General features: G+C 38.4%; 1 protein-coding gene across 16 annotated transcripts in view; it reads left to right on the forward strand.

The window, feature by feature from the left end:
- LOC107693969 (disks large homolog 2-like) overlaps window positions 1-18,420 on the forward strand; it is a 210,592-nt gene that overhangs the window by 151,241 nt on the left and 40,931 nt on the right. For 11 of the 16 annotated variants that reach the window (XM_016493567.1, XM_016493568.1, XM_016493570.1 and 8 more), the window contains 7 exons: window positions 1,802-1,926; window positions 4,851-5,020; window positions 5,766-5,902; window positions 7,157-7,301; window positions 7,472-7,637; window positions 11,882-11,941; window positions 12,705-12,863. In XM_016493567.1, the coding sequence (XP_016349053.1) occupies window positions 1,802-1,926; window positions 4,851-5,020; window positions 5,766-5,902; window positions 7,157-7,301; window positions 7,472-7,637; window positions 11,882-11,941; window positions 12,705-12,863 (962 nt within the window). The remainder of the gene's footprint in view (window positions 1-1,801; window positions 1,927-4,850; window positions 5,021-5,765; window positions 5,903-7,156; window positions 7,302-7,471; window positions 7,638-11,881; window positions 11,942-12,704; window positions 12,864-18,420) is intronic. The other 5 variants (XM_016493566.1, XM_016493574.1, XM_016493577.1 and 2 more) reach the window with 5 other exon arrangements.

Here is an 18,420-nt window from a genome sequence, read left to right on the forward strand (position 1 = left end):
CACACACACACACATATATTCAGGGTAGATTGGGTAGATTATTTACAATTTGTAGTCTGTTACTGTTTACAGATTATATGATGAAAACTGTAGTTAATAACGTAATCTAGGTTGCTCATTTTAGGAAATGTATTCTGACTACATTTTAGATTACTTTTAGATTACTTTTTTTTTAAATCGAACTTGTTTTAGACTTATTGTACCTTGTTGATATTATAAAAGCAAAGAGAAAGAAAATATATTCCATTTTTTATATCAACATCAAAAAATGCATTAAACATTACATTAGGGTTTCCCAAACTGGGCTTAAAACTGCAGTGAGTTGATAAAAATCTAAATTATTGAAATATTAACTAAACTATTTTATTTTAAGGAGTTCACAAAAACATGGGAATGTTCATTAAATGAACAAACATTAATAAACATGGAAACAAAAATGACACACCCAGAGTCTTCCAGGTTTGAAATGATTTTGCCCAGAACAATATGTAATCATGTGGTCCATAAAAAAGTAACTGTAATCTGATTATGAGCATTTTATCTGCTGATTACATAATCCAGATTACATATAATCAGTTATTATCCAGCACTGTATATATATAAACAATTGATAATTTTATACTTCATTATAATTAAGTATAATTAATTAATATTTATCAATTATGGTTGCACCTTTAAAGACACAATAGCACAAACTGAACATAACTAAACAAAATTTGGTACTGATCTTATGTTTGAAGTGTAATCATGAATATTTAATTTTTAAAATGTCTCTGAATTATATATGATTATATTTATTCATGATAACACTTAATAAAATATATATTGTATATGTTATAAAACCAAGAATATCATAATACCTTTTATAATGCATTATATATACAAACTCTTTAGAAAGTATTACTGAAGCTTTAATTTTGACGTATCACAGAACCCTCGTAATTGGGCTACTGTATATGCTTTATTTGCAAGTGAAAGCCTGGGGTGCACAGTAGAGTCAGTGTGAGAGAGAGAAAATTAGACGGCTGCAGATGACATTCTGGCAGCTGCAATCGGATCCACATGACTAGACACAGAGCACGGACAATAGCAAAGGTCAACTAGACCAGAGGGAGCGCAGATTTGTCCGACCCTGGAGCCAGGAGGCTGAGAGTGTATATTCAGGGGTTTCTGCAGACTCGACTGAGATTACAAGCTAGAAAATTGGATACAAACCGAGGCAATAACTCTGCTGCTAGAGGCTGATCTGTTATTGTCACCCATTTCTCTCTCTTTCTTTCACGTTAAAAGCATCTCTCCACCCTGATGCTATAGTTTTGGTATTGCCTTTTCGTAACTTTGCTGTTCTATCCAATCTCTCAACGTAGCCAGGGAACATCTCTAATCAGCAAAGGTTAATTCTCCTCACGATCCACTTTGTTTAAAGCATAAAAGCCTGTGTATTATACAGACGCGGAACCCTGGAGAGCCCCATCATAAACACGTCACTTCAAAATATTAGCCTGTTGGTCTATTTATGTCTCAGAGATGTTAAATGTGGCTCTAGCCCACGGTTGTGACAGGTTTTGATTTGTGAGTTTGCGCTGCTCAGAGGCGCATGCCGTGCCAAACTGTAAACACTGATGAGTCATGGGTAGCAAAGTGCACCTCATACAAAAATAATGTTACGCTTCTCTCTTTGTTTATTCTGTTGTTGTTCTGTTATTTAGGCTCTTTTCACTGAGGCAAAGGTCTCATAAAGGGCCAATCTATCTTTCATATATTCCTCTGTGTGTGTGTGTGTGTGTGTGTGTCTCCTCAGGGTAACTCAGGGTTGGGGTTTAGTATAGCAGGTGGTACAGATAACCCTCACATCGGCGATGATCCTGGGATCTTCATCACAAAGATCATCCCTGGAGGAGCGGCAGCTGAAGATGGCAGACTCAGGTGGGCCAGTATTTTGTAAAAAAAACTTGTGTGCATGCATTTGTTGTGTTACGTGCAAGATTGTCTTTACATATTCTCTAAATACACACTCAAATTTGTATGCTAAAAGTATAATACACACTTAGACATGAAGAACCTAAGACATCCATAAAACCTTTCCATTGTACAAAAAAGTTCTTTATAGTGGAAAAAGGTTCTTTAGACTATTAAAATGTTCTTCACAGTAAGAAAAAAAAAAAATATTTTATGAACTGTTTATTGAAAGGTTCTTTGGGGAACCCAAAATGGCAGTGCTGCAGAAAAACCCCTTTTGGAACCTTTATTTCTGAGTGTATGTAATGAAAATTGTGGTCTTAGACTTTTTTTAGTTTTATGTCCATTATGGAAGTGATTATGAATTGTTTTAAATATTTTGATGAATTGATGGATTATCAGATGAAATAATACTGTTTCTTATAAATTCAGTAGATCACTAGGTAATTTTCTTTTTCAAAACATAATGATCTCGCTTATTGCTCTGGCTTTGTAGAGCAATCTCTTTCTCTCTTTCCCCCTTTTGCCTCTCGCTGCTGTAAATGATTGAAACCGGGCTGTTTATCACAGTCCTAACGTCTCTCTGGAGAGCTGAAGTACCTGAAGTTTTCTGCTGACTGCCACACACTCTGACCGCGAGGTACTTTAAAAAATGTACCATCTGCGAGATCTGAGGTGACGTGTGTGTGTGTGTGTGGGTATAACGAATAGACCTGACCAAATCACTTTCAGATCACGTCAATCTTCCACAGGGTAAAAACAAACACGTTTGCATTATACATTTTATGTAAATACTCAAGATTCGAAGATTCTTTTCTTGATTTAGTGAGAATTTATTTTTAAAGAAACATTTTTGTGACACCTTACTGAAGGATTAGTGAATGAAAGCAATGAAATTAAAGGGATAGTTCACCCTAAACATTTAGATTGTATCATTTACTCACCCTCATTTGTTTCATACCTGTATGACTTTTTCTTTTGTGGAACATACATGGAGATATTTTTATATTTTGACAATTGTCTCTATTATAAATTTTTTAAGCTAAGTTTGCAATCAAAATTTTGATGAATATGAATGTAACTATTTTTTATTCCACAAATACCAAATTATCTGATACTTTCCACACTCTTGCTGTATGGCAACAATTATCTCAGTTGTTTCTATTTTTATGTCTCCCAAGGAATTTTGGGAGAAAGTTGATTATTGAATATGACAGAACTCAATTATGTCTCCTGATCTATGAAAGAGCATTCTTTGAGCAATAAGATGTCCCTCTGCATGTTTCTGAAGAGGTTGAAGGTTTAATTGATATTGGTGCGCTGTAGAGTTTCTATTCCTGGCTGGATGTATTTGAAATTCATGACAGGGCCGATAGGAGTTGATTGAGAGGGTTGTTTTATTAGAGGGAAGCATAATTAGATTGTGCTGGAGAGATAGCAGATCTTCCCGTGTTTTGTATGCATGTGTGTGCGGCGCTCCGAACAGCAGCTGCATGTGGCAGCCCCATCTGAGCCTTTCGCCCTGCTCTGCTCCATGACTTGGCTGTTTTCTTTTATCCTCTCGTTCTCAATCAGGTCTGTCAGGGCTTGGAGCATCACCAGTCCTCCTCTTGCTTGTTCTCTCTGGGCAAGTTGCGCCACTTCAACGTTCAGTATTCTGCCTTATACCCACAAGCATCTTTCTCTCTCTTTCTCTTTCCATTCCCCTTCCCGTCCACCCCATATTCTGCATTCTGTCTTTTAAAAGAGTACGACACTTTGAACGTTCGCCAATACGCTGTGATAGATTTATTGTGAGTTGGAGGTGAACAGCATTTAGAGAAGCAATTACATTGTGTAAGGTTTTTTTCTCTGCTCTACCCTTGTTTGACTTTGGGAGTGTTGGAAGCGGAACAGTCTCTGGATAAATCATGCAGGCTTTAAAGATTGGAGGTGCAAAGGAACAGTAAGTTGCATCAGGGATTCTATATTGGGTAAAGGACTTGTATGATCAGATTTTATAGAGCTGGACTGGGATCAGTGATGGGAATAAGACATTTCTGGGCATGGTTAGAGGAGAGGGATGCATAGGGAAACTATAGAATGCTTATGCTCAGCTAAAACAAAGAACCCTTTTTTTAAGTATATGATTAAATGATTGAAACATGTAAATAATAAAATACAAAATAATAAAATAAATAATTAAACAATAAAATGAATATAATATGAAAAATAAATCAATCAAATTAGATAATATGTGTTTGTGTTATACTATTATAATTTTTATTAGTATTTTATTAAGATGTAATTATATAATATTCAATTTTAATTTAAGTTTTAGCAATTTTGTTATGCACTTATCATGTATATTAGTTTTTGGTGTTTTTTATATTTCTGTATGTTTTTGTAATTTTAATACTTATGACTTGAAGGAAACATTTCTGTAATTTAGTAATTCATTTATTTAAGCTTTATTTCAATTTCCTAAAGCAATTTTTATAGTTTTAGTTAATAACAACACAATAACAACAATTATATCAATATGTATTTATTTTAATATCATTAATATTTTATTAATTATTTATTATTTATTATAATTAATATATATTCTTTTTTATATTTTTCTATATCTCCACCATAGGTTGCCATAGGTATCATGTTAAACTGTCTAAATTGAGTTGTTGAACACTTTGAATCAGTTGTGTATACATTGCATATATGCGTGTGTGTGTTCATGGCTTGGTTGGGTGTGTGTGCTTGTTTGCTGGGTCTCAGCTGCTCTATGCGAGCATGCCCCAGGAGGCGGCTGTCCTTGGACCACAGACTGCCGTGATCTGGAACTCTCTGCAGGAGGCTCACCACGCACTGCGGGCTCCAGAAAACTCACTCCTCACTCTTATTTCTCTCCACAGAGTGAATGACTGTATTTTGCGTGTAAACGACTCAGATGTCTCGGAGGTGTCTCACAGTAAGGCGGTGGAGGCTCTGAAAGCGGCCGGATCGATTGTGAGGCTCTATGTGCGCAGGAGGAGACCAATGCTGGAAACCGTCACCGAAATCAAACTCATAAAAGGACCAAAAGGTTTCAGATTTACAATTACCGTAAAACCCATCTGTTACCTGAGCTGTTTGTCACCGTTTGCGTTAGGAATGTGTCACGGTGGTTGGCTGCTCTGCGAAAAAAAGTCATTTTGACTTTAGTTTTGTTTGTTCATAGTTTTGCACATTCCTAGTTTGCATCCAATATTTTTTTTTCTGATTTCTGCTGTTATAAAAGAAAATAGGCTATTACTCATGTACACATTCATATCTAGGTTGCGAAGATAAATGGAAACAAATCAAGATTTGAAACTCCACTGAGCCTGAGAGTTATCACGTCCTCTTTTGTTGGTTGTTGTTTGGGCGGAGCAATAAACAGAACTATATCCTGAGAAAGAGACTGCTTTGATGCATTATTCAGAGCACATAGAGGATGATGCATCACACATACACATACAGCAGCACTTGCACAAATATGGAGGAAGAGCTTCAGGCACCCCAGACTCCTCAAATCCAAAAAAACATTAACACACTCTACAGTATAACACTTGTTTTCTCCTCTAGGAAACTGAGGAACTAGATTATGCTTGAGGAAAGTGTGTACTTTCTGCTCTGAGAGAGTTTTGAGTACTGTTTTTTACTAGTAGTGAGTTAACTTCTGAAAGATTCAGCATTGCTTCTGTGTGAGGGAAAGACATAGGTTTGATAAATTAGAGGTAGTCTGTTGTCACTGCATCTATGGGGATGTAGCTAACACTTTTGATTTGTCCTTTCTCAAAATCCCATAGGGCTCGGCTTCAGTATTGCAGGTGGTGTGGGAAACCAGCACATACCAGGTGATAACAGCATTTATGTCACTAAAATCATTGATGGGGGAGCTGCGCAGAAGGACGGACGGTTACATGTTGGAGACAGACTGCTTATGGTATGGCTCATTAACCTATTTTATTTTACTTTTATTTTTCTTTTTTTTTTCGGTTTGTTTTAGTTTTCTCTTATTTATTTATTTATTTTAGTTTCAGTATTTTAATTTACTTAAGTCTTTAAAGTGCCCCTATTATGCCATTTTTAAGGTTGCTAATATTGTTTTATGAGTCTCCTAAAACAGGTTTACATGCATGCAAGGTCAAAAAACATGTTAGTTTTCTCAAAAAATAGATTTAATTTGACCTCAGTTCTAAATTATTTGTAAACGACTCGTGCGAAGCAGTTCAAAGAATCAGTCTCTCTAAACCCCTCCTTTCCGTGAGCCCTCACTGCTGTGATTGGTCAGATGGTGCAGTCCTTTGTGATTGGTCCAGAGCCGTAGAGAGATTGGCTCTGGATTGGTCTACATTGCCCGTTTCTCAGTGGTACAAGTGTTAACAAGTTTGTGGTAATTATAAGATATGAAAAAAAAAATTTACTCTCACAGCGTAGGATACAGCGTCGTCTTGACATGATGTTAACCACAATTTTACTGTGTTTGTGGGCGGGCAAGTTGGCGACGTAGAACGTGGGCGGACATTATGCAAATGTGTTACTTCGTGACGTAGAGCCGTAACAGAATAAGATTCGAATTCCTGACGACTCGTTTAGGCAATTGCGAGCCGATTCTTTTTTTTTGATAGACAATAACTTTATTTATGGTGCACTGACAGCTTCACAACTTTGCAGATAGTTTATGTTCACATACAGCTACATGACACACTGCATGAAAGGTAGTATTCGAAAAGGCATAATAGGGGCACTTTAAGTTTGTTGTAGTTTTTATTACAGACATTTTGCTGTTTATTTCCCCCAAAAATGTGTTTAAGCAGCTCGAATTGGCTCAACCAGTGGCGTGAGTTTGGGGCAAATTTTGTTTCATACAAAACAAAAACAGCAAAAATCACTGTCCAAATGCATAGAAGTTGCCCCCAGAGATCTTTGGGAAATGAGCTGCATCTATAGTTGGCTGATTACATTCCTGAAGTATCGCTCGAGTGTCAGTGTCAAACGCCATTGCTTTTAATCCAGGGGGGTTGTTAAACGCTTTAAGACTGAGTTTGATTTAATTAGCAAGATCAGTGCTGTGTGTAATCCACTGGGCAGGACACATTTGGCAGCTCTGATTCACCATTGACCACTAGAGCATAACTGTTTACGTAACTCTGGATTGCCCGCTTGACACATCTCGCTTGTTTTCTCTTTCGCCCAGGTGAATAACTACACTCTAGAAGAGGTGACCCATGAAGAAGCAGTGGCCATATTGAAGAACACGTCAGATGTGGTATACCTAAAGGTTGGGAAACCCTCTAGTGTCTATCTCTCAGACCCCTATGGGCCGCCTGATATCACACACTGTGAGTGATTCTTACCACATTTACTCTTCATTATGTAATACATATGCTTTCTTAAACCAGAATAACACTAGAGAATAATGAATTGTGCTTAGAAATTAGATTTTTTTTTAAAGTCAGCATTATGATTAGCCAATGTGTGTAATGTAAACTCTCTCTTTGTCTCTCTACAGCATTCTCACCCGCTATGGAAAATCATATCTCTTCCCCCGGTAATAATGGCACTCTGGAATATAAGTCCAGTCTTCCGCCCATCTCCCCCGGTCGATATTCCCCCCTGCCCAAGCACTTGCTGGTGGAAGAGGACATTAACAGGTTGGATGGTTTTTCCTTCCTACGGTAATTCCCTCCCTTTCTACCAGACGCCACTGCCCACAGGTAGACTGTGTAGCCCCCTTGCCCCATGTGTCCTGTGGAAATCCGAAAGACAATCAAGCTGCGTCATCACACCTAGTGATGGGATTGTTTTGGGATTTACTGTCCCATCCTTTACTCCCTCCTGTCCTATTAGTTCTGTACTGTTTTTACGTTCCTGGATTTTTAGTGGTCCGTGTTTGTTTTGAATGTACAGAACAACATAGGCTCTACCTACATTTTTGCGAAAACGTGCCTATATATACACAGCACAATTCACTGCAGTTTCCATCTGAGTGGAAGTAAAACATCAACAATTTTTGTTCCTTTTCACGCAATTTATGATTACAGCTGCAGATTGTGAATTAGTAATTATTTAAAATTTTTGCACAGTTCTATGCACAATACTATTTTATGACATAAAAGTAAAAAATATAGTAAACTTGCTCAGTAGCTCACCTGGTGCAGTGTTGCACTTGCGGAGCGCTCAGGTCTGAGTACCGAGTAATACAACACTTGATAAATAAGCACAAAGTTGCAAGAAGCAAGCCAAAATGGTTGCTTCAAAGTAATGCATATTTATTTTCACTTTGCTTTAGTTAACTCTATTGGTTATGTTTTGAGTAGGGTTTAATCTAGGTAGTATATTATATTAAATACAATAGAGCATTAACATTTTAGCACCAGTCACCGGACATTTCATTTCCAAACTGCCACGATATCACAATAACCATTGCCATATTCACATTCATCTGTTTTGGATAAACCTGAACATGCTTTTAGCACCATTCATTTGACATTTCACTTTGAAAATGGTACGGAATGTGCAAGAAGCAATGCAATATAATTTTGCACAGACACGTTTTTCAGTGAGCCTGGGTTAGTACAGTACATAATATCATAGAGACTTTGCTAGGCACCGCGGACAGATGCCGAATGGCACCGCTGGTGTGCGTACGCTGATAGAAAACAATGTGTTCGAATTTTAAAGACGTGGCACGACACGACGTGGCGCTGCGCTTCTCGTCTGGTGTGCGACCAGCTTTAGAGGTGGTATTTTTTCAGTAAGGAACCACCTACAACACCCTAGCAACCACAGCATAAGATTTTTATTACAAAAAGGACCGAATGATCATCCTGATTCAAACTCTTAAATCTGTAATGATATCAGTGTGTGTCAACAGCATGAGCTTGTTTTTGCACACTGGCTTGCTTTTAAGGGTGTTTTGGGAGACATATGTTCAGGACTGCAGGGCTGGGGATGTGTTTGGTTCACTGCAATGTAACCTGAACCTCCAAGTGATGTGAATACTGAGCATCATCCCTGGAGTTTTCTGGAAAAGAAAACTGAAGCACAGAACTAAATCTGAGGACTTAACAGTCTCCATGAGAACTATGAATTTAGAATAGCAAACAACGTCATAACAGACTTCGGTTTTGATTAACTTGTCTCGCGCTCTTTCTGCCGGCTGGCTTCTTGATGTGTTAATATGCCCTGTGGTTGTTTTGGGCCTCTGAGGCTTTTGATAGCAGTGTTGAGTGTCTAGCAATGGTTGCTTAACAGTATTTGAGGCTGTTGTCTCTCGGACACGCGTTGGATGTGTGTAGCTGAATCTGAATCCCAGAATTTCACTAGCCTTATTGGCTTATGGCCACACTCACCACAATAAGCTTCATCAATCCACTGGGGAAGACAGCACATTTGTTTTTCTGCAAATCCAGAGTATTTTTAGATGAATAGTTACTAAATAAAAACCCAAGTTCAAAACTGCCACTGTAATTTCTCAACCATGTTTGTCACTTTTAACAGACGGCCTTGTTAACGTCTCCCACTGTGAAACACAGTTAATGCCACTCTGCTGTGAAAAACTCCTAACTTCACGATGAATGCTAAACGTGCATGCAAACACGCATTCCAAACAAAGAACGTGACCTTTCCCAGAGGTGAGAGAAAAATATTAAACCCCCTCTCCTGTGTAAGAGGTTTACATGGTCTTTGTGTTCGGAGAAGCATAAGCCCATCTGGAAGTTCAGGCCCCTTCATCTCTACTGTGTTTTCCACAGGAGAATCAGAGAAAATCAAAGGTTTGGTTGAAGATTATAATATGGAATGGCAGAATGTTGTAGCTGCTAGTATCTATTTTAAGTTCAGCGACTCTGGAATATGGAATGGGGCTTTTCATGTAGATTTGCATAATAAATGTAAACTTATATTATGGCTCACAAGTTGAATAATTAATTAGGTGTGACATTAGGCCGATGTTCAGGGGGAGAATGGACATGTTTTTGTTCGTGCATGTGTCATTTTGGTTTAGGGGAACAGAGTGTGAAGATGCAGGGTTTGTAGGAGTTGGTTATGTTGCCTTAATCTCCGTGCATTATTCGAGGAAAGTCATGCACACAAACATACACCATAATGTTATACAAAAAATGTTAAAAACAGTTGCAAATGATTCACATACAGTGGTGTGAAAAAGTGTTGGCCCCCTTCCTGATTTCTGTGAGGCTATAGGACCGCAAAAACACACACACATACACACACAGCCTGGTCATTCAATCATCATAAATAATACAGCTGCAGAAGTAGAACATTCCATACTTGCGTCATGTACATACACACTCAGCAGTGCTACCTTGGGTCAGTACTCAATTATTACTAAGCACACCTCTAATGAACTGGACATTCATGATTATTAGATGTGTAGGCAGAGAGTTCTTATGCAATATGTAATTCAGCAAACTGTGTGCTTTGCTGAGGAACAGCTGTCACTGACCTTAAGGACTTTTATTTCTGACTTTACTTCTGAGAAACTGTTGTGCATGGTTATGTACATGTGGTCATGGACACGTTCTTACATCAGCATCCTTTGCTGATCATGTAAAATCATCGTTCAGTCAGCTTTACCCTTGACACCAATGTTTCTCAGCCTTTTTGACTTTGACTTTTTGATTGGTCCCCAATGTACAGTAGGCTGTGATTTTCACAATATAATATTTGAAATAGTAATAATTCAATGGATCCTTGCTAAAAATGATTAATTCCTATCAATAAAAATTATTAATATTATGTAATGTATTTTAAAAGACTCCAAACTTTCAACTGTGTAGTGTATGTTATTTAAATTTTTTTGGGAAGTTAGCTGAGGCCCCCTAGTGGGCCCCCTGGTCCTAAACCCACCCAAAATTCTTACTTCTAACAAGCCATTTGTCTGTCCACACTGACACTTCAGATGGTATTTGATGTTTAATACAGAGAAAGATTTTAGACCAGTGAGATTTCACAGTGGGCAGGGCTAACCAACACGACAAATTAATGTATTATACTGTATAATAATTGATGTATAATTGGACCATCAAAATATCGGCCATCAAAGGTATTTGTCTATAAACGTGTGCTGCTAAGATAAATCATGTTAAGTTTGTGGTTCCATATGTATAATGTGAGTCGGTGATTCTGGCTGTTCCTAATTCTATCTCTGTGCCTCGCCGTCAGTGTGAAGTGCCAGAGGGTTTGTGCCGTGGTTGATAATAAGGGTTTTGTCATGGTTTTATTTAGCCCGCTGTGACCCTGTATTAAGGGCAAGGAGAAGGGGAGAATTGCAGATTTAAAGAAATGTGCTGAAACCAGAAACACAGTGAGAGACTGAGAGAGAGGAAAGACACATTGGGGAGGAGAAGATACAAAGAGTACTGTTAAAGATAAAAAAACAAAGGGTAGAATGTAAAGAAGGTAAAAGAGTGTTTGTCAGTCATCTCCATTCAAGACAAGTCACAAGCCAGCCTCACACGACGCAGAGCGAGGAGAGAATACGGTCCGGTGAGGACCCTGTCATAAATATATCCTACTCACATTATCTGCAAGATGTCTAATGTTGCCTTGTATCCGCAATAAGATCTTGCTGTCTTTTACCCACAAACAGAGGCTCACTGAAACATGCAGATAATGTTAGAGACTAGTGATTAGCACACATTTTTGAATGGTAGTGTATCTGATTTAAATTTTAATATTTTGAGTGGTTGTTTTGGTCTGTTTGTGTGTCAAACCCAGTTGTGTTGTCACATTTGGTTTTGTCCTGAATTCTGTTGGTGTCTCTGTTTTGTTTCTGCATGCTACACGTAACAAGTACTGAATACATTTCAGCTGTTTTGAATGCACATTTTAACATTTGATTCATATAAACTGCAGTCTGTTTTGTCTTCATGCTAACCTGTTGTCTGTTTCTAATCAGAAATCCCTCGTTAGATGAGATGGAAGGTCACAGGTTTGATTCCCAGCACTTCCAGTTGAGGTGAGCGACTTAAGTGAGCCATCGTTTTGGTCCTGAATGTTCAGTTATGTCCTTCTGCACAACACACGCTTCCCACAGCTTATTCTGTTTTTGAATCCTAGAGACTGGATTGTTTGTGTAAAATGAGACAGCGACAGTCAGATATGTAATTTTGAGAGTTCAAAAGTGATTGAGACAGAGGGAATGAATGAAAGGTCCCTGGATGTCAATCCCTGGGGAGTCTCTTTACACTGGCATGACAGTATTAACAGAATGTTAATTATTAAAAGCAAATATTGAAAATCTGAGGGCTAATTGAAGATGCTGAGTTGAAGAATGGTGAAACTGAAATAGTCCATTTTAAAAATTGTAACACTAATTATCAAAGCTAAATGTTGAATTAACCACTTGCAGTTCTTTCCTTGTTCCTCCCACTTCCACTGCTATGTTTTTCACCCTCTCTCTCTTTCTCTTTTGGTCTATCTTTTCCTCTCTCTGTTAGTGGTCGACCGATATGGGTTTTTGAATTCAGTGAAAACACTGAATTCAAAGACATAATCAAGTTTTACTATTATATGCAATTTTGCTTCTAGGGTTAAATGTGTTGTAGACATGTTTCAATATTTATATTGTAAACCAAGTCAAAAAAATACAGAAAATTATTTGTTGATGTTACGTGGAATGACCTGCCTGTATATCGGTCTGTCACTACTCTCTGTCAGTCTACATCAGCGCACTAACCCTAGCTGCTCTGCTCTCTGCCTCTCTTTCTTTCCCACACCAGGCCTCCAGAGCCAGTTTACAGCACTGTGAACAAATTGAGTGACCGCGCCCCCTCTCCCCGTCTCTACTCCCCTGTGGAGTTTGATAAAAGCCCCATGCACTCAATCCCCCACTTCCCTCACTATCACGTAGGCCTGCTCCCTGACTCCGAGATCACCAGGTACTGAGCACAGCACTCTGCATGGGACGTGAATGAGGCATGTGAATAAAAACTGTGTGGCCACACCTCACCTGCATGGCCACACTTTAATTTATGCTCACTTGCATGCCCCGCCACATTTCAAAGTCACCTGCATGAACCGCCCATCGTGCACTAGTCTTAATATATCTCACTCTTTCCTTAGTCTTTTCCTTTAATTATCTGAAGAGGTTTGATACAGTGAAGCGACATGAGTACCTTCAAAAAGGTATTTATGTTTTCTAAGAAAATGCACTACTGTTTAAAAGTTTGAGGTTGGTATGATTTTTATTATAAATGAAATATGTGTGAAAGAATTCTCTATGCTCACCTAGGCTGCGTTTATTTGAATAAATATTTCAACTGTTTTCTAATTTATGTTACAATGTCATTTATTCCTGTGATGGCACTTTTCGGCATCATTACTCCAGCCTTCAGTGTCACATGATCCTTCAGATATCATTTTAATATGGTGCTAAGAAACATTTCTTATTATTATCAATATTGAAAACAGTTGTGCTGGTTAATATTTTTATGAAAACCTTGATACATTTTTTTAGGATTATTTGAAAAATATAAATATTATAACATTATAAATATCTTTACTAACACTTTTGCTCAGCACAATGCATCCTTGCTGAATTGAAGTATTAATTTCCTTAAAGGGGTCATATGATGCTATTTTAAAGATCATTATTTGGTGTATTTGGTGTAACAGAATATGTTGACATGCTTTAATGTTCAAAAAACAAATTATTTTTCAAATACTTACTGGCCCTAAACTTTGACAGTAGTGTATGTCTGTTAACGAAAAGAAGAAAACAGTTTGGGAATGCCATTTCATGCTGACATGCTAAAAAAATATCGCATTGAATTTTGCATTGAATTTGACAACGATGCAAAGTGCACATAGAGGACACGAGCGTGAAGATTGGTAGTTACCATGGCAGTTACCCATGACAAAAGTATAACTGAATCACATCTCTGCTGCAGCTGTCCACTTACTTCCTTCCCTTCTGCAGCCACTGTCAAATGTCCGTATTTTCATTTGTTAGACTGTATTGCTTATTGACAGCTTCCCCATGAAGGTCAGAGCTTGGCCGCTGTCATATGCAGTTTGCTTGTGTGCCTGTGGCGTCCATCTGACATTAGTGCATCATAAATCAAATTGGATAGATTTTATCTTGCTTATTTCCTGTCTAACCGATTTCATTTTAGGTTCAGGCAGCAACTTGTATCGTTAATTGGATATAAAACTTTATTAGCAATAACGCAACATCTCTCATCTTTCTGATTAAATGACTAGGCATATAAATGTTATAGTCTGGAGATGAACGGAGTGTAAACAGTGGGTTTGGCCACAGAGGAAATGCTCTTCGGGACTAAGAGACTCTCAGGCGCAAATGGCTAAGTAATGTTTCGCTGTTATCCGAATCTGTGCATAATGCCCTCAGTGTGGGTGTGCTTTGTTTACCAGTTTGTTTTGATTTTGATTTTTAAGTTCATTACTCTATGAATTATAAAGCGGCGTCTAATTGGCTTCTTTGGGATTTTAGTTGATTTGCATTTCAGAACGCCACCGCTAACACCTAATGCATCGCTTAAATCCTCAGGACTTGCAGAAAAAGCGTTCATGAAAATGCCAGTGATAACATCTGTGATTAATGGATTGCTGTCTCTCATGTTCAGGGTCTGCCGGTTTTTGATGATGCTCTTCAAGGGAAAAGCGCAGGCAGCAGTTCTGTGAAAATGGCCAATTCTGTGTGAGATTGTCAGTATCGTACCAAAAGGGAACGATTCTCATTTTATGACGCATAAACACCAAAATACTCTGCCTAAGAGCAGTGTTACTTCACATTAGCTTTGTTTAGGTAGCTCCTGACAGCTGCCAGTAAAAAATTGGACAATTGTAAAACAAATCCCATGTGGAGCAATGGATTTGACTGTACCATGTGCCATGTATGGCTTAAGTGATTGGCTCAAAACCCTGGATCTGTGGTCAATTAGCTGGTAAATTCTAAAACTTTTTCCAGGTATTATTGACCCATTTAGGCATCACCAGGAGATACTAGCATTCAATTTGCAAAATTATATTTCAAGCAGACTATTTCTTGTTCAGTGTAGTCATTCTCTTTGATTTGGCTAGAATTCAGATGTCTTTAAAGTTTTCTTAATGTGTATCCACTTGGCAATAGTACACAAAAATTAATTTGATCCTAATCAACAACCTCAAGCGTGGTTCCCAGAGAGAAATCAGATCTGATGTATTTCAAGTATTTCGGAGGGCCTCAGAGGATTCAGATCTTGTCATCTCTGAATCATCAGTCAGGAGGGAGAATCCCTCACATCATTCAATTTGGATCCAAATGGATGAAGTCTTGCTTTCCGGGCTGTTCTGTAGTTTCGCAGCATATGCGTTCGATGGTGGTCATGTCCCCTACACCAGCTGCTCACTGATCTGAAGTGATGGTTTGTTGGTATCATGATTAATAATTTTGTTTGGGGCTAAAGCGAAGGGTGCATACTAATTGCGTTTTGCTGTTGTGGACAATTTCGCAATGACATGAACCATAAATCACAGTTCCCACAAGATTTTGTAACTTCTAATTTGTATGACTTGTGATCCTTTTAGAGCAGGTTAAACTAGCTTAATCTAGTTTGCTGACACATTTTTTAAATACGCTTCTGGAGAATGTAAATAACGAATGTCTGAAATCTTAAACCATTTCTAACAGTGACAGGTGTATATTAGCATGTTTTGTACGAGGAGAATACTAATTCTACTGGAGCTTTTTAAAGTATGCCTTTTCATCTTTTATTCATAACTCTTATTATCAGTGAGGCCATGAAGATTAAATTAGCTTAATTTATTAGTGGTGTTTGCTAAAACAGTCTAGGATAAAGAGATCTGAACAAACCACTAACCCTAAGTATTAAACTTTGGTACATGACTTGTGCTAAAGTTTTGACTATGCATTTTGAGGGATATATTATAGATTTATTCATTTAAAAATGAATAGTCATCTAATTATATAGGTCTAACTGTTTTAAAACCTAATCTTCTTTAATTCATGTTAAAAAAAAATAGGGTTCAATTTAAGAGTAAAATAACACTAGATTTTTGTGTTTTTCCTGGTAAAACTTTGCGGAAAAAAGGCAAAACTAAGAACATATATGGATATTGTACTGTGTTATGATCAAATTAATGATTTAATCATTTTGCTGCTTGCCGTAAAAATGTGTGATAATCAATCTTATTGAGCTGTTTATATTTAGTGTACTCTTTGGCTGTTTATTCAGAAGCAAAATTTGCACTATCGATCTTAGATTCTCAGCAAAGCTGTTTACATTGCGATAAAACAGCATTCATTGTTTGTTCTTTAGTCCCTAAATGTCCTTTGCAATGCATTGTGGGACATGTGCTTTAGTGAACCAGTGAATAATGAAACCCTTTCTTAACCTCCGTCCTCTCTCTTACTGATAGTTTACAATACAGGCCCATCTCACATTGATCAGTGGTACAATTTCTGTCAAAACCCCAGTTTTGTAACTTGTAGTTCTCATGATATACCAAGCATTTGCCAATTTCCCTCGGGAGAAAACATTGACGTTTTTAATAACAAAAGTTCAGTGTTTACAATTGTGTCCTCCTCAAATGTTCCCTAGGGGGCCCAACCTGCCCTTTAAGTGGGACAGAAAATGAAGCAGAAAAGATTTGATTCCATCTGCTGAGTGTATTGGAGTTTGCCGCTGTGATTCTGACAGTCAAAGGTGCAGAAGAGGCTGCTATCTGGAGACTCCATTGAGCTAAGAAGTGAAAAGGCCATCCAGTTCTCTCGCTGAGAGAGCGTTTTTGAGAATGGCAGGGAGGTGTATATCAACACGTATATCAATACGTGTCTTAACATTTCTGCTCAACAGCTAATTTGCTCTGTTTTCTCTGAATCTGCGAATCTGATGAAAGTCTGTTGATTGTGTTGAGGGGTATCGGATATGTTTGAGTAGGTTGATCGATCGGTGGCAGTTATAGATTGGCACCACCGAGTGTCAAAGCTTGAGAGAAACCCAGCAAAGATCATAAGGTATTCATGGTTTTATTTCAGCGGTCTTAGGTGTTATCTATGCTGTGGGAAAAACGGAGTGTGAAAGTATGATGGATGGATGGATGGATTTTGAACAATTCATTAAAAGGACCAGCTCAGAGGTGTTCTATGTTCATGAATCGGGATGGATGGATGGGTTGATGGATGGATGAATGGATTTTGAATGATTCATTCAAAGGACCTGCTCAAAAGAGTCATATGTTCATGAATTGGGATGGATGGATTGTGAACGATTCATTAAAAGGACCACCTCAGAAGAGTTCTATGTTCATGAATCGGGATGGATGGATGGATAAATGGATTTTGAACGATTCATTAAAAGGACCTGCTCAAAATAGTTGTATGTTCATGAGTCGGGTTGGATGGATTTTGAACGATTCATTAAAAGGACCAGCTCAAAAGAGTCATATGTTCATGAATCAGACTACACTTTTTGTGTCGTATGTTTTTGATTTGCCAACAAGAACTGGTTCTTGAGAGTCATTTGTTTGTGAATTGAGCAAGAATTCAAATGTCTGATCATCATACATTCATTCATCACTGATGATTGAATTCTGTGTGTACAGAACAAGATTAAGAGTGTACTCACACTAGGCGATCTGAACCGTGCCCGAGCGTGTTTGACCCCCAATGCCAGGTTCGTTTGACAAGTGTGATCACTAGTCAGTTCATTTAGCTGTCCCTGGCTCGCTTGGAAGAGGTGGGCCAGATCACGGTTCAGTTGGGCTCGGGCGCGGTACGCATGTAGGGTGAGTGCTAACTGCACCCGAGCGCAGAACTGGAAATGTGCAGCACGATTGCGTGAAAATTTCTGAGCGGCAAAAGCGATAGATCTGTTAAGCAATATATTGTGAGAGGGCTGTGTGTCACCACGTCCCAAACGACTCAAAATAATAAACCACAAAGTTAACAGGTGGATGGTGCACACTGGTGGTGGTTGAGGAGAGACCCCCTCATATGATGGTAAATGATTGTGATTGTTGCTTTGGCTGTACAGCAATACACCATTCATTCATTCATAATGACGTAAGTGTGCTCCGGGCTGGTTAGTGCGGGGGAGTGGGGGGGGGCAATCACACTCGGGCTCGGTGTGAGTACACCCCCAGAAGAAGAGTGACAATAATATTTATGGTAGCTGCATTGCTGATGTGTATATCCAATAGATGACGTATAATGGGATTAATGCTCTTTACAGCACACGTTTAAACAGTTTGTTACCAAGTCCAGGCAGTGTGAAAGAACAAGAATTCATTAAGGTGTTCCTTGCTTTGGCAGTCATGGCCTAATGGTTAGAGTCAGACTTGTAACCCAGAAGTTGCGGGTTCGAGTCTCAGGTCCGGCAGGGATTGTCGGTGGGGGGAGTGAATTACCAGTGCTCTCTCCACCCTCAATACCACGACTGAGGTGAGACCCTTGAGCAAGGCACCAAACCCCCA

This window comes from Sinocyclocheilus anshuiensis, unplaced genomic scaffold (assembly GCF_001515605.1).
Source record: "Sinocyclocheilus anshuiensis isolate Anshui unplaced genomic scaffold, SAMN03320099.WGS_v1.1 scaffold694, whole genome shotgun sequence".
NCBI classification, from domain to species: Eukaryota; Metazoa; Chordata; class Actinopteri; order Cypriniformes; family Cyprinidae; genus Sinocyclocheilus; species Sinocyclocheilus anshuiensis.